At 39.6% G+C, this 14,216-nt stretch overlaps 1 protein-coding gene across 5 annotated transcripts in view; it reads left to right on the top strand.

Moving 5' to 3' along the window:
• ltbp1 (latent transforming growth factor beta binding protein 1) overlaps positions 1-14,216 on the top strand; it is a 156,255-nt gene that overhangs the window by 7,616 nt on the left and 134,423 nt on the right. For all 5 annotated transcript variants that reach the window (XM_042433005.1, XM_042433004.1, XM_042433002.1 and 2 more), the window contains exon 2: positions 8,280-8,350. In XM_042433005.1, coding sequence (XP_042288939.1) covers positions 8,280-8,350 — 71 coding nt within the window. The remainder of the gene's footprint in view (positions 1-8,279; positions 8,351-14,216) is intronic.

Genomic DNA, 14,216 nt, shown 5'->3' with positions numbered 1-14,216 from the left:
TTTAAAATTACATTTCTGTAAAGCTGGTGGACACTGGAATTATACTAGCATAGCCTCACCTTATCTTAATGGCACAGACCTAATTTCATCCTGCAAATTAAAAGTGTTTGGGTTGGTCTCCCCTTCAGTGTACTCAAGCACACAAAATGTCCCATTGTTACCAGCTTCTGACTTTTCAGTGACACTTAATCAGAGTTGACAGTGTTGATTTGAGTTGTTTGCACTGGCTGGTCAAAACTGCCTGACCTGTTAAATGAACTATGTTTGTGTTGGATTTAATTAATGATATTGTCTAATTGCATTTGGTTGATGCCAGGTGCAATTATTCTTAACTCAAAAGACACATGAATGTCAGCCATAAAAAAAAGTAGAAACTGTATTCCTGCGAACCACTACTGTGCACTCGATCCCTGGCTTTGTCTCAGAGGAATCTGACTACTTCCAGCAGTATTTTGTTAGGTCGGACCCAGGCATTTCTACAGTCCAGAGTAGAGTCTGACTGAATATCTGTAAATCACTGTTACACAGTGTGTTAGTGTGAGTATGACAGAAAGAATGTGTTGTACTGCAAAGTCACACAACAAATCAACATACAAAAAAATAGGTTGTAAAGGCCCGTCACACTCTTGGAATACACAGGTGTTTTCACTTATTTTGCTTAATTAGACTCCCCTGAGAGCTGTGTGGGTGTGTACAGATTGTGTTTGATTGACATTTCCCTATTAGTTTACTGCACCTGTTAGAGAAGAGAACTTATAGCTTTATCATCCATATTGGTTCATTGAGTTTGGTGATTCCTTGTAATTCTATCATTGCTCCACCCAACTTCAACCTGAATAGAGTAGTAGACTTTTTCCCAGCAGACATTTTAACTTGTCATAAGACCTGAGCACACCAGGGTTTAAAACAGTGAAGTTTCACAGCAACTTCAATTCATTTCAGTGGAATTGCCATGATCAATGGATTTGTAGCTGCACTGATTTATTTTTTTTTTTTTTGCATCAAATTCAATTTTGTTGAAGTTGACCCACATATTTGCGCAGTTGACCACTATCAAGCTGCCTTGACTGTGCTGACAATTTAGGGGATAGAGAGTCCAAAATTGAGAAAGCTGTTGTCGCTTACTAGCTTTGTTTGCTTTTATTTAATCTCCTTTATTCGGGTACAAACTGTTCCCATAGAAGGGCAACGTTTGCAGACAGTTAACAGGCAGGAGTTGATGGTACAAATAACACTTTTGAATTAACTGTGTGAAGATATTGTCCCATGAGTGTCTGAGCTAAGCTCACAAGCTAACAAGTTTGTTAACTGACCCTTAGCAAGTTCGTTAGCTGGGAGAGCTTTATTTTCCCTCCTCAGTAACTTTTTTTTTTTTTTTGAATGAAATGGGGTGAGCTTTTCTCTGTGAACAGAGAGAAGCTTTGGGAGCTACTGTGACTGAGTGCAAGCCTGGCTGGGCTGGCTAATGAGTTAGCGCTTAGCTTGCCAGCTATAGCAGTTCACAAACTAGCACTGTCAGTAGTCACCACGTCACCAAGCTCTCAGACCCAACTATGTGGAATGGACGAGTGAATGTCACTTTGTGGTGTGTCTGCTGGTATAGCAGGAAAAGCACAGGTGTTACTAATAACATTAACGGTGGCTCTGTTCTATTCAAGTGTCCCAGTAAGTCACCCAACTTCAACCTGAGCAGGGGTCTAATTAGCCTAAATAAGTGGAAACACCTGTGTGGATATGCAGAACCTTTAAAATCAACTTTGCAATGTGTAAATGTAAAGGAATCAATTACAGTTTTTACTTCTTTTTTAAAGAAAGAAAATATATAAATACCTGCTTGGTACAGTTTCCTTTTATGTTAAAAATCAAACTTTTAATGGTCATGCAGAGCAGCTACTGTGATACACTCACAGAACTCTTGAACCAGGTTATTGTAAAGACCAGTTAGCAATCAGAAGTAATCACAAACACAGACATCACAGTTCCAATGGTGGATAAGAAGCAAAACTGATGTTGTGTTTCAGAGCATGTTAGCCAAATGGCAACCCATCTCGAAGTTAGGCCCCAAACATGCTCCACCGAAGTACGTCAATGCACAAACTTAAAGCTACGCAAGATGGATTTCACGTGTTGCTACGTTCTGTTGCCTTTGTCACCTGAAATTCCAAAAGTGAGCTGCAGTCTTGAGCGTTGCTGCTAAGGGTCGCTATAGCATGAAACAACAAGAGAAAGCTGACCCCTTTTGTTTGGATTCACTTCCGCTTAAGCTCGAGCTGAACTTCACCATTTCAGACAAGAGTTTTCCGTCCTTCCTCTATGAGAGATTCAAAGGTGCATGTTGAATCTTCTGGGTTTACTTTTTTTTCTGTTGGTGCAGTAAGTACAGCAGTACACATTTCTCTACACACGCCATGTTTGTTTACTACTGTGGTCATGGAAATGCTCTGACTAGCTTTAACTAGCTTACATCGCCTCCTTGAGGACTGAGCTTGATCAGCGCATGTTGAGTATGGTCACTTGTTTGTGCTGGCTGGGCCAGATGTTGCCATTGTGTTTGTGTGCTTGTGTAGAGCATGTCTGGGGCCTTGGGGGCTGTGAAAGCTATATGTTTTTCCACTAACACAAATACATATAGTGATGTTTTCAGATCAGTCATCACAAAGAGTTCTACTCGCCTGTTGAAACCGTTTCACAATGTCTTGATGACATCAGGGTGTTACAAACTGTGGGTGTGGAGTTTTAAAGACTCACATTTACCAGTTTGGAAGAGTCTATTGAGAGATGCTATGAGTTTCGCTATTATCGTGTTTATATAAGAGACATTTGTATCAAGAAATTGAAATGGAAAATAGAATTTCCTACAGTGTATACAAGGAACACATTTATATTTAATGTTAACTGCAACATCATTGTCACTGTGTGATACAAATAGGTCTCATTGAATATACTATGTAGCCTGTTTAGAGGGGTGCAGTTCCTATTTTCATGGTGTTGTCGAAAAAGGTCCTAATCAAAAGGAAACCAGGTTCCGGTCCATTGTAGACAACATCTTCATGAATGTATAAAATGCTGCTATTCATGCTAAATTAGACACAGCAGTCAACCTTTGAAAGACCATTAGTTACAGTATGAGGTAATTAGGATAGTCAACAAAGAACACAGCTCCATCCACACAGGGAATGACATTTCAACGGACCACTTTATGAATCAAAAACATGTTAATTGTTCCTGAAGCTATCGGTCATTCTGCTTTGTTTTCTACCCACCATGTGTATTCATATGCCATGATGATGCTGCTCGGAAGCCAAACTATACAGTAGCCCTGTAATACACCACCTTTGTAAATGATGATTTATGTACAGTATTTAACACCGTGTCAGAAGGAAAACGGCATGAAGATGGCATGGAATTATGTAAATGAGGATAGAGGAGAGCAAGGACAAATATAGGAGTGTTCAAAGGAATGGACATACACTTTAGTCTTGTGTGTTCCAACTGAATACATCTAATTAACTAAGTTACTGACCAGTGTCTGAAGTTTGAAACAACCATTACAGTAGGTTAGTTTTGTCCTTATTTGAATGCAGGCTGGACCTATCGCCTGCAAGGCTCCATGTATTTTAATTCATGCAAACACAGCTTCAGTCAGAAGGAGAAGAGGGAAAACAACCTGTAGAGTATCAAGAGCCCACCAGGCTGTGTGTGGTCCAGCAGCTTGACTTCAGCCGCTCAGTTTGTTGGCCCATCAGAATGTTTTGATGTGTGATTAGTGAATACAGTTTAGCTATGAATTGCTGTCAACCCCACCGAAAGCAAATGACACAATCATTACCAGGGTCAGTGTGGTGTTTGTGTTTGTGTGTGTGTGTGTGTGTGTGTGTGTAATGTGTTTTCACCTCATTTTGTTGAAAGGTAATGATACAAAATGACCTGTAACAGAAGTGTGTTTCATTTACAAAGTGGCACAAAGTTGCTAAATGCAGCAGATGCTGCTTATAATTTCATCAATGTAACATTAGAACTGCTTTGAGTGTTACGGCCCCCCGTCCCATGACTTTTCCTCAATGCACATTGTGTTAAACCAATCTTTTTTTTTCTTGTGTAACAGCTGAATATGTGATGACTCAGATTTAAAAAAACATGCCAACTATTTTGAAATGTCCACTTAAAGTTTTTGAACAAATCACAGGCAAGACGTAATGGCAGCACTGTGTCACAGCTGACTCTCAAGTGTTGGAGCTTCTCACCAGTGCATGAACAACCCTCCCCCATTCACTGGGGTCGACCACTGCAAAAAAAAAAAAACAACTGTGAGAAACACTCTTCTTCACTCACTTCAGTCACTTCAGCCTGACAGCGTGACGCAGGTCAAACCAGCATCGGTGCACTGTGTTAATGGGTCAATGTGTTTCAGCTGATCCTCCTTCCTCCCTCCTTCCTTTTAACAAACTCCCAGAAAAGAGAGAGGGAGAGAAAGAAAAAGATAGAGAGATGGACATAAAGAAGATAAAGAGAGTGAGGAAGAAGAGAGTAAAGAATGCATGTGCGGGTGAGTGAGAGGGCGTTTGACAGAAAGAGAAGGCGAGTGAAACTAAAACTAAACTGGTAACTGTGTAAAGCAGGCTTTATGTTACATGAATGAACCTATTACTGTATGTCCACAGTGATTGGTTGAAATATTCATCAATACACAGGAGTATGATGACAAAGACATTAAATAAGATACATTATGATAGTTAGATTCATTTGAAATATTTTAGATATTATAATCTGTCACATGAAGAAGTCAAATATGAACTTGGACAGTGTATCTTATATTAAAGACCATGTGCATGTTGATACTGTGATATTTTTTCTTTTCCTTTGATGGGATCATTCTAAGTATTGTGCCAATTTCACTAGATAGTTCAGTGATAGCCATGAAATCATCTTTATTTAATTCAATTTGTGACTTTTTTTCTGAACACTTGAATGAAATGTTAAACAAATTGTGGTCTGGAGAGAGCATTTTAGGTCTGAATATTTCTGACAGAAGGCAGAGAGATCACAAGTTGATCAGCAGTAGTGAGGATTGGTGCAAACCGTCATCTCTGTTGTTATTTGATTGTTTTGATCAGTTGGTGAGCTGATAAGATCATTGTTTACTTGATGGCATCAAAAATATGCTAGTTTCCCCTTGTTGTATTTTTCCAAATCATGACACACCGAGGTGCATCACCTGCAGCAGCTGACTGATTTTGAGCAGGTCTTAGTGACTTGGGAGTCTCATGGAGTGCCTTGGACTTCTCAAAGACTTTAGGCCAATCCACATAGAAAGTGTTTTTAGAAGCATCCATCACTTTACTTTGTAATGTGTTACAGTAATGTAATTACGTTTTGAAGTAACGAAAGTTAGTAAGTAAGTAAGTGAAAAATGTGTAAGGGATTACTTTTTTAAATTTAGTACATCAGTTACTAATCCCACTAACAATCCGTTACATTTACACTTGGGTGTTGGTGTGCTTGCTGAGCAAAAGTCAGCAGCCGCACATTTCTCTGTTCTCTATTTCTAATGTTTAGCGTCGTCAGGTTAGGCTAATCCATTGTTGCTAACCTCGCAGCTAACCCCCTTCACTTTTCCAGCAGTTGGGGAAAAAACAGACGTGACTTTTCTTGGTCTTGACAAGCTGCAGCTTTTAGTAACTGACACACTGTAGTCTGTACTGTACATTTACTGTCAGATTGACAACTTACTGCTAATTTTTTCCTCTGCTCCGCTCACATTCACGTCACTTTTCTGCTGCTCGCTCTCTCACTCTACCACTCATTCACCCTGTATGCAAACATATTATGCACTGCCCCCTAGGCAACCACACAGAAGTTAAATCATGTTTCAGAACAGCGCTGCACAGAGACTCCCAAACGCTGTTGATTTCCAAATGAATGGAAATAATTAATAATATAATTATAGGGGAAACACTGAGTAAAGTAATTTAATACTTTTACATTAAATAATGTGTAATCACTAATTCATTACAGTTTTCAAGTAACTTGTCCAACACTGATGAATGGTATCTGTATTGATTGATCAGGGCTCCCAGTATGGCTCTGAGTTCTCTGGTTTAACTATAGGCAGATTCCCCTCCCCCAATAAAATCACTGAATTCAATAAGTTAATACAATTCCCATTTCTTCCTTTGGAGCCTATGTGAAAACACTTTTGGTTTAGTAGATTTCTGTTGTCAGCCTGGTGAAGACAGTTTGGTTGGCTGCTGTCCTTTCAGCTCCCCACAGTGACTGTAGTGAATATAATCAAAGATCACATATAATACAGCCACCTGGTGTTGTGGTGATATCAACGGGGTAACTATAAATCAAAACCTACACTCCAGGTATTTATGTTTCTGTGTGTTTACCTCCTAAAGATACAAGTGCAGTGACCAGTGTTGGGCAAGTTACTGAAAATTAGTCACAGTTACTAGTTACTTCTCTCAAAAAGTAATTGAATTACTTTACCAATTACTGCATATAAAAAGTAATTAGTTACGAGGGAAAGTGACTTTTGCATTACTTTTAATGCAAAATTGTAACTTGTCCCACAATCTCAGAGTTTAATCCACTCAGTAAAAGGTCCATTTTGTCCAAATCAGTTCAGTTGAATCCAGCTTCACAAACATACAAGAAAGAAAACGCAAAAAGTCTGCTCGGGGTTTTCCCACAGATCCAAACTCAAACCAGGAATAGCAGCAGCAGCAGTTCAGTAACAGGTATTATTTACAATATATAACGTCATTACTCCAGAGACAAAGCCTATGTTTTACCGAGAGTTGGCTGCAATGACGTGACTTTTCAAATGATGTGTTTGTGTTTATCTGTTATCCTCTGCAGCTGTCCACTATTTTCATGTAAAACAAGAGTAATGAGTAAGAAACCCATTTAAATTTCAGTAAATGAAATTGTGTAATTTAATTTGAAAATGTAATTAGTTACGTGACTATTTACCGCCAAAAGTAGTGGAATTACAGTAATGCGTTTATTCCCAACACTGGCGGTGACTCATCATCGTTTAAGATGTGATGTGAGCTCTCAGATTGGTCGAGCTTCCAACAGCTTGGCTCTATTAAGTCTCTGTTGACCTTTCCTAAACCAAAGTTTTGTAGTAAAACAAAGTTTGTGATATTCACATTGGCTTTGAAAAGCTAACAAACCTGCCACAATAAACACTACACCTCAGCAACTTGGGTATTGTATATACTGCCATCAGTCAAATTCAGTATCACGAGGCCAGACCACATCTCATGAGCTCTGTGTTTGTGACAACATCCAAGTCTGGAAAACATCCGGCCGGCAGATTGTGCCAAAATCACTTAACTATGGTGAACATTTAGATGACGACATGACTTGCCTTTAAAAAAAAACCCCTGGTGTTGTGGACGAAGCAGTCAAGGTAACACAGGTTTAAATTTCAAAATTGGGTTTTATTTTCCCAAAAAAAGATTGAACAAATACAAATAAATGAAGGTAACTGAATGAACTAAGTTATCAGGCTCTTAAAAAGCGGTCAACAATACATATCTCTACAGAAAAATAAGGTTCATAAAACAAGAAGTTAACTCAATTAACAGACCTAACAGAATGAGTCATGAGGGAGACGTATATATACTGGCTGATCAAACCAATAAACACACACACAGGGGGAAGACAACATAGACAATAACTAAAAGTCAGCACAAAGAAACCCTGATCCTCCCCATGCTGTCTGAGCTTTTGGTTTGATCCTTGGCTCAGGCCTCCGCATATAACCAGGCTCCACCCTCAGATACAACTTTTTGCCAGACCAGGAAATAGAACTCAGCAGGTCAGGTAACTCAAAGTCAAAGAGAAATTAATTAACATAACTTCGTTAAACAAACTAATAACATGATTAAACAATGCCAACTAAATGTGTACACTTTATCTGGCAAACAGTGTGGTGTCAAAAAGTTGCACACCACAGATGAAATTAGCATCGCCTATGACCTCAACTCCAAAGTAAAAATCAGAGGTAAAAATGTGTCCAGTCAGGTGTAGGATGGTAGTCGATGTTGACATCTGAGTAAAGGAGATAATCTATTTGAAATGCCATCTCTTTTAAAGGTCAAAGACTTGTTTACCTGTTCAATACAGACACCTCAACTCTCAGTTTTGATACACTGATGGCAGCAGGAGAGGAGAGAGGGAGAGGGGGGGGGGGGGGGGACAAGCTTGTGTTCCTTTCTTCTGTCATTGAGTTCCATGTCTCTCTGCTTGTTTTGTATTTGCAGCGTGAATGTCTGTGGAGGGCAGTGCTGTCATGGATGGAGTAAAGCTCAGGGATCGCAGCGGTGCACAAAGCGTAAGTGTAAACCGACCCCCTTACAACACAACAACGTCTTCACATTATACAGCAGCTCAAGTCTACACATAAACTCTGGCAAAAGTGCTCCAGGCACTGAAACCATATTCTTTCCAATGCTTAACAGCAACTTTGAAGCTCTATGTTGTAGGAGTTTCTCTTGTTTCCTCTTACACTATGCTCCTTCTTCAGAAATGTCCTTTTTGTTTTTTTCTTTTTCTTAATTTAGTGAAATTTTTGTTCATCATGACAGTGAAATAAGTCAAAGCAAATAGGGATGAAAAATGAAAGGCACTCATCAACTTTTAATGTCTTCTGTCAGCACATAACCATAAATTCACTTTGCCCTTGTCAAGGAGGTGTGAATCTACTTCTTAGAAATGTCAGTTGATGAAGAAGTTCCACTTCACCCTGCTGTTCATATAAAGGTGACATCACCTCGGAATTCGGAAGCATCATGAGGGAACTGAATGTTAAGCTAGCTCATAATTATAAGCCTGTGGTTCTTCATCATATGCATATGAATGGGCATTTTCAACTTTATCAGTGTTAAAATGGGATGCATATTTTTAGTCACAGTGTGTTGGGAGGATACAGTAGAAATGTTCTAGAGGCAGCATAGGCAGAGGAGCGTGGTTGGAAACCTAAAGTCGGCCCAGTGGAGGATGGCTGTAGGGGTTTTGTCCCTGTTAACTGAGGTGGGAGGAGGAAGAGGAGGAACCTGAAGCACTGTGGGTTAGAAGAAAGGTGAGTGACAGGGCCCAAGATAGGTAAGTGCAGAATCTTGATAGCTGGTGATGCTAGAAACACAAGTGCATGTTGGGTGGCTTGATAGGTTACCTGGTCGGTAACATAAGAATTAAGGTATTCAGAAACAAAAGTACAGCACCCTTTAGGTTAGCCAGTCTCAGGGCTCTAGTATTGTGCTCGCTCACTCACTGACATGACTTACTGGGACAAATTAATGGAATGGATCCATTGTTAATGATATTAATTACACCTGTGCTTTTCCTGCTTTGACAAGTCAAAATGTCTGCTGTGAAAAGAGTCAACTGAGAGTTGGAGACAGTGATGGTCATCTCTGTTTGAGAGGCAAATACACATAAAAAGTAACAAACTACAAAATAATGGAGAATAGGAATCATAAAAATAAAATCGATATAGAATCGATATGTGTGAAAAATGAGTGCAAATCCACTGATAGTGATGATTGAATTGGAATAAACTGATCTGTAAAGATGAGATGTGTTTTGCTCGGGTGAAAGCAGGATTTAAAAGCAGCCTTAAGCTACGTGAGGTCGAGGCTAGAGAATGGTGTCACCTGTCATGAGGCCCAGTAGATTTATGACAGCACAGCCTGTAACTCACTGTGCAGCATAGTGATAGGTCAAAACATCATTTAATATGAATCCTGGCATTCCACAGGAATGCTCAGCCAACTTTTGTCACATTTAACTATGTGTATTGTCACTGTCAACCTGGCTGAGCCTGGCTGTCAGCCATACCAGACATCATATGCAATTTCTGCATTTTGAGCTTACAAAAATGAGTCTAGATGTCACTGCAGTGCATATATAGATTTATTTTTTTTTTCTTCCAATTTTGGTTTCTACATAACTATCCCACACCCTAATTCAGAAGGGATGACATCCTAAAAATTGGTCTCTGCTGAGAAATCACACTCTTAGAAATCACTCTAACCTCCAAGATTGTCATCAGGAAATAACTGTGCCAGATTTTTTGCTAATGACAGAAGGGTGTGAACATTTGTGCACTGGCTTTGGCTACAGTTCAACAGCAGCCTAGCTATAAATTAAGAAAAGTACACAATATTCACACTATCTTGCTCAGGGTGAAATGGATATAGTGAAAAAAATAAGATACAAAATTCCCCCTGCACACACACATACTTGTTGACTCTTTGTACCCTCAACATTTTAGTCCTCTTTACTTTGAATCATATAGCTTAGAGCAGAACACAAGGATTTGTGCTTGTCTGTTTCCAAGTGGTTCCAGGTAAACATACATTTTGCTCTTATATACAAACATTTCATGATTACAAAAATAATGATAAATCCCGTAATAGTTCTTGTGCAAATGCATAAGTTCAGATCAAATCAGTGCAAACATGCATTTTATGAATGAGGCCCAGTGTCAGGACCCTCCATTGCCGAGTCATGAGAAGACTGTTATTATACAGTCCGACTGGCAAAAGCACGTGTCTCAGAGTGGAAGAGAAACAGATTTGAAATGGATTATACGTCTTGGCCCAGACCCATTGGCCAGATCATTTTCTTATTTGCAGTGTCTCGCCAACTTGTTATTTAAGAAGTAAACAGCCTTTCTCCAGTGCTGTGCCCATCTGCTGGAGTCTTGGGAGGGAAAGACTACTAGTGTTCTCTGGAGAGCAACAGGACTCCCTCGTGTTTGTGTTCAGCAGATCTCACAGTGTGGCTCTGCCACTCTGTAACCTGCACATCACCTTCCACCACAGCAGAGGAGCACAGTGCAAAAGTGTCTGACCCACATTTACCATTGAAAAGAATCAAAATAAGTACAGGTGGTGCTAAAGTTCAGTGTCATCATGACTACCATTGCAGGGCTTTGAGCCCATATCAGCTGAACACTTGAAACTTGTGGGCGGAGAGACTCCTTTTGTTTATACAGGCACAGGAAACACTGTGCAAACCTTCTGGACAATGACCAATAGGGGACATTCCTCTGGTTCTTTGGCTTTGACAGTCTGTGTCATCCAGTTCCCCCCATCCAGATGCTAAAATTGGAGATATAATGAATGGAATGAACAAAGCAGTAGTTTATATGTTTGTATGTGTACACCTGCCCCTAAAGAGAGAATTAATGAGTAATTAGAATGTTTATCTCAACCTGTGAGTGGTGTGTATTTAGGTCAGTAAGTGGTAAGTTTTCTTTTTCTTTGTTTTTGTTTTAGAGTTGTTTTTTTTTTTTTACAGTATTTTAAATGAGGGGGCAGTGTGCTATGTGTTTTTATCATTTCTTAAAACATTTATAGCAATTGAGTAGAGAAAACAATGCACAGATTTGAAAAGATTTTTTTAGGCACAAAAAACAGCATGTACCACTGTGCTTTTTTGCCTTTAGTACTGACGTTTTACCCATTCATTTCATTGTTCACATAGAAAAACATGACAATAGAGAGCTGAATCCTAATGTGGTGCCACTGCCACATCCACTGCAGCATCCAGCATTGGAATTTGAACTCTTTCTATTTTTTCAACAAAGTTTAACAACAACAACAATGATTTTATTAACATCCAAGAAATACAGCTCCCATGAACCAGCAGAGCAACATGTGGAATCCGTCATTGCTTGTTATCGTGATGAATTTCCAACAGATCCCTCCTCCGCTCCTTCATTACAAACAAGTGATGCTGTCAAACAGAGTAACAAAATGAATTAACAATGGACTGATTTTGTCCTGGTGCAGCCTTACACATAGCCACAGGAGCCATTTAGTCCCCATACATAAAGTGTTCTTTCAGGTTGTCGGTTCAACCCCCATCCCCTCACCCATCCTAACCACGACAGGCTTTCTTTTAATGTCATGGGAAGACTTAAAACCAGTGAAAACAGTAACTGACATTTTCTGTGTTATGTCACACATGATATACACTCAAGAGGACTTCAAAAGACATACCTTGTCACAAATAACGCAATGACCTCTTTCTATGGCATACCTTGCTATTGCTGCAGAAGTCAAATTCTGAACCTTCTGTTATTAATGGTGGTCAGTCAGGAATGTTCCTTGTGCTCTTCCCTGACTGCCATAAATAAGACAGAAATGGACACAGATGTATGTTGGACCTTCACGTGTTGCTGTAGAGCACAGCTTATTTTGGTTTGCTTCTTTTCTTGGTAGCAGTGGTGAACATGTGACTCAGCGGTACAAAACTCATCTGATTCAGGAGAAATGATCAGGAGACATTCCAGTTACTCCTCCAGACTGGATGAAGTCAAATGTTGGCCAATTATTGAATTGCAGGGCAGAATAGCTCTTTGTCGAATCCGCCTAAAGTGTCTACATCACGGCTATCTCGCAGACAAAACATCTTTGTAATTTTGTGGAATTGCTCAGTTTACTTTCCTGAAAGAAGGCAGCCAAAGTTTGAGAAAAACACTGGTGTATGGACACTATAACTGGGTATTTGTAAAGTGAAATAATAAAATGGACACAGGGCACTTCTACAAGACAGGATGATATCATTAGGTACTGTAATAACATAGGAGCCGTCTTAGTTGATATTGTACTTTAGTTGTACAAATTTGCCATTAATCATGGTACCAAAACCAGCTGACATGCAGTGAATCTTGGACTTTTGGGGGACCTTGGGTGTGTGGTGCCCTCTTCGCCCAGCTGTTAATCTAGCCTCACCATTGTGTAATGATGCACAGAGAAGGAATGTCTTCTCATCTTCATAGTTACTTCATAGTAACTAGAGCCCAAACAATACTGATATTTGAGAGTGAAAAAAAAAAAATATATATATATACCCCCCCCCCCCCCCCCCCAAAAAAAAAACAAAAAACAAACCCATTTTCTCTCCATGTGGGTTGGCCAGAGGAACACCTGGCAATGTGCTGACTCAAGTAGTTTGCTCTTCATTGCCTAGTGGCCAAGCCCATTACAGCTCATTATAATGTCCATCAGCAGCACTGACACTGGAGGGCTGCGTGCTGAATGCAGGTGTTATAAAGTGAAAGGGGAGGTGCAGTAAACGTTCAGCAATGTGCTTGACACCTCAGTTCACAGGGCAGTGGGGGAGTCAAGTCGATTAAGATGTGACTGTCGCCGGGTATTGTATCTGGATGATGTCCACGCTCACCTCACTTAACCACCTTTGCAGATACAAAGTCTCTGAATGAGTCACCCAACAATGGAATGCTTTCCTGCAGCAAAGGCTAATGGCCCACTGCAGGTGGTAACGTCACTCAGTATTCTCAGGCGTTGGCCAATCTCATTGTCAACAGGAGAGGCTGATTTTTCCATGATAAAATCTATCATTGTTTCCGTCATCTCATTTTAATTGCTTTCCTTTTTGGTAAAGAAAGGGCATGCTGGTTTTAAAGATAGGAAGAGGCCATTTTTAGCAGAGAAATGCAAAGAACACACATGTAGAAGGCAGTTGATTCAGAGATTTAACACATACCTGGAGGCAATGAGATACTAAGGAAATATGAAAAAATATATAATAAATATAAAAAAATATGTACAGAAGTCAACAGGAGAAGGCTGGTATCATTGCATAAAGCATGTTTTCCTGAGAAAAAAGGAGGAGAAAGACTTTTGGATGATGAATTGTCAGACAGGACTGTGACTCACTGAATTGCCATTTCATTTCACTTTAACTATTCAGTCTGACCTTGTGTTCATGTTAGCCAACTCCTGTTGGGGAGGGTGGGGTTATCTATTTTCTCCTTACCAATCAGTAGTGAGTGATGTCTTTCCTGCAGACATCATTTCCCTGGATGCAGATGTTGCAGTGGCCGTTGTTAGGGACAATTCAGCTTTCAGCCCAACCATTGAAGAAATCTGCTGATTGAAGAGTTATATCAACCCGTACTGCTGCATCGATCTCATCCACACTTATGGCCATTTTTCTTTCTCTACTTTTCATGGATGTAGTTGTGTAGCTATCTATGTACGAATATGACGTCTCTACTCTTAAAGAAACAGTGAAACAAAAAATACATAATTCAGTGTTAATTGTTCATTCATCTCATGTTATATGCCAAATATATTCAAAAATCATCTATTTTCTATTCCTGTAAAACATTGACATATTTTTTCATGACTCATCTTTGATTGCAGTGTATACATACAGTACAT

The sequence above is a fragment of the Thunnus maccoyii genome, chromosome 14 (assembly GCF_910596095.1).
Source record: "Thunnus maccoyii chromosome 14, fThuMac1.1, whole genome shotgun sequence".
Classification (NCBI taxonomy): Eukaryota; Metazoa; Chordata; class Actinopteri; order Scombriformes; family Scombridae; genus Thunnus; species Thunnus maccoyii.
Note: the sequence above shows the minus strand (reverse complement) of the source record. Positions and strands in the feature narration are given on the sequence as shown.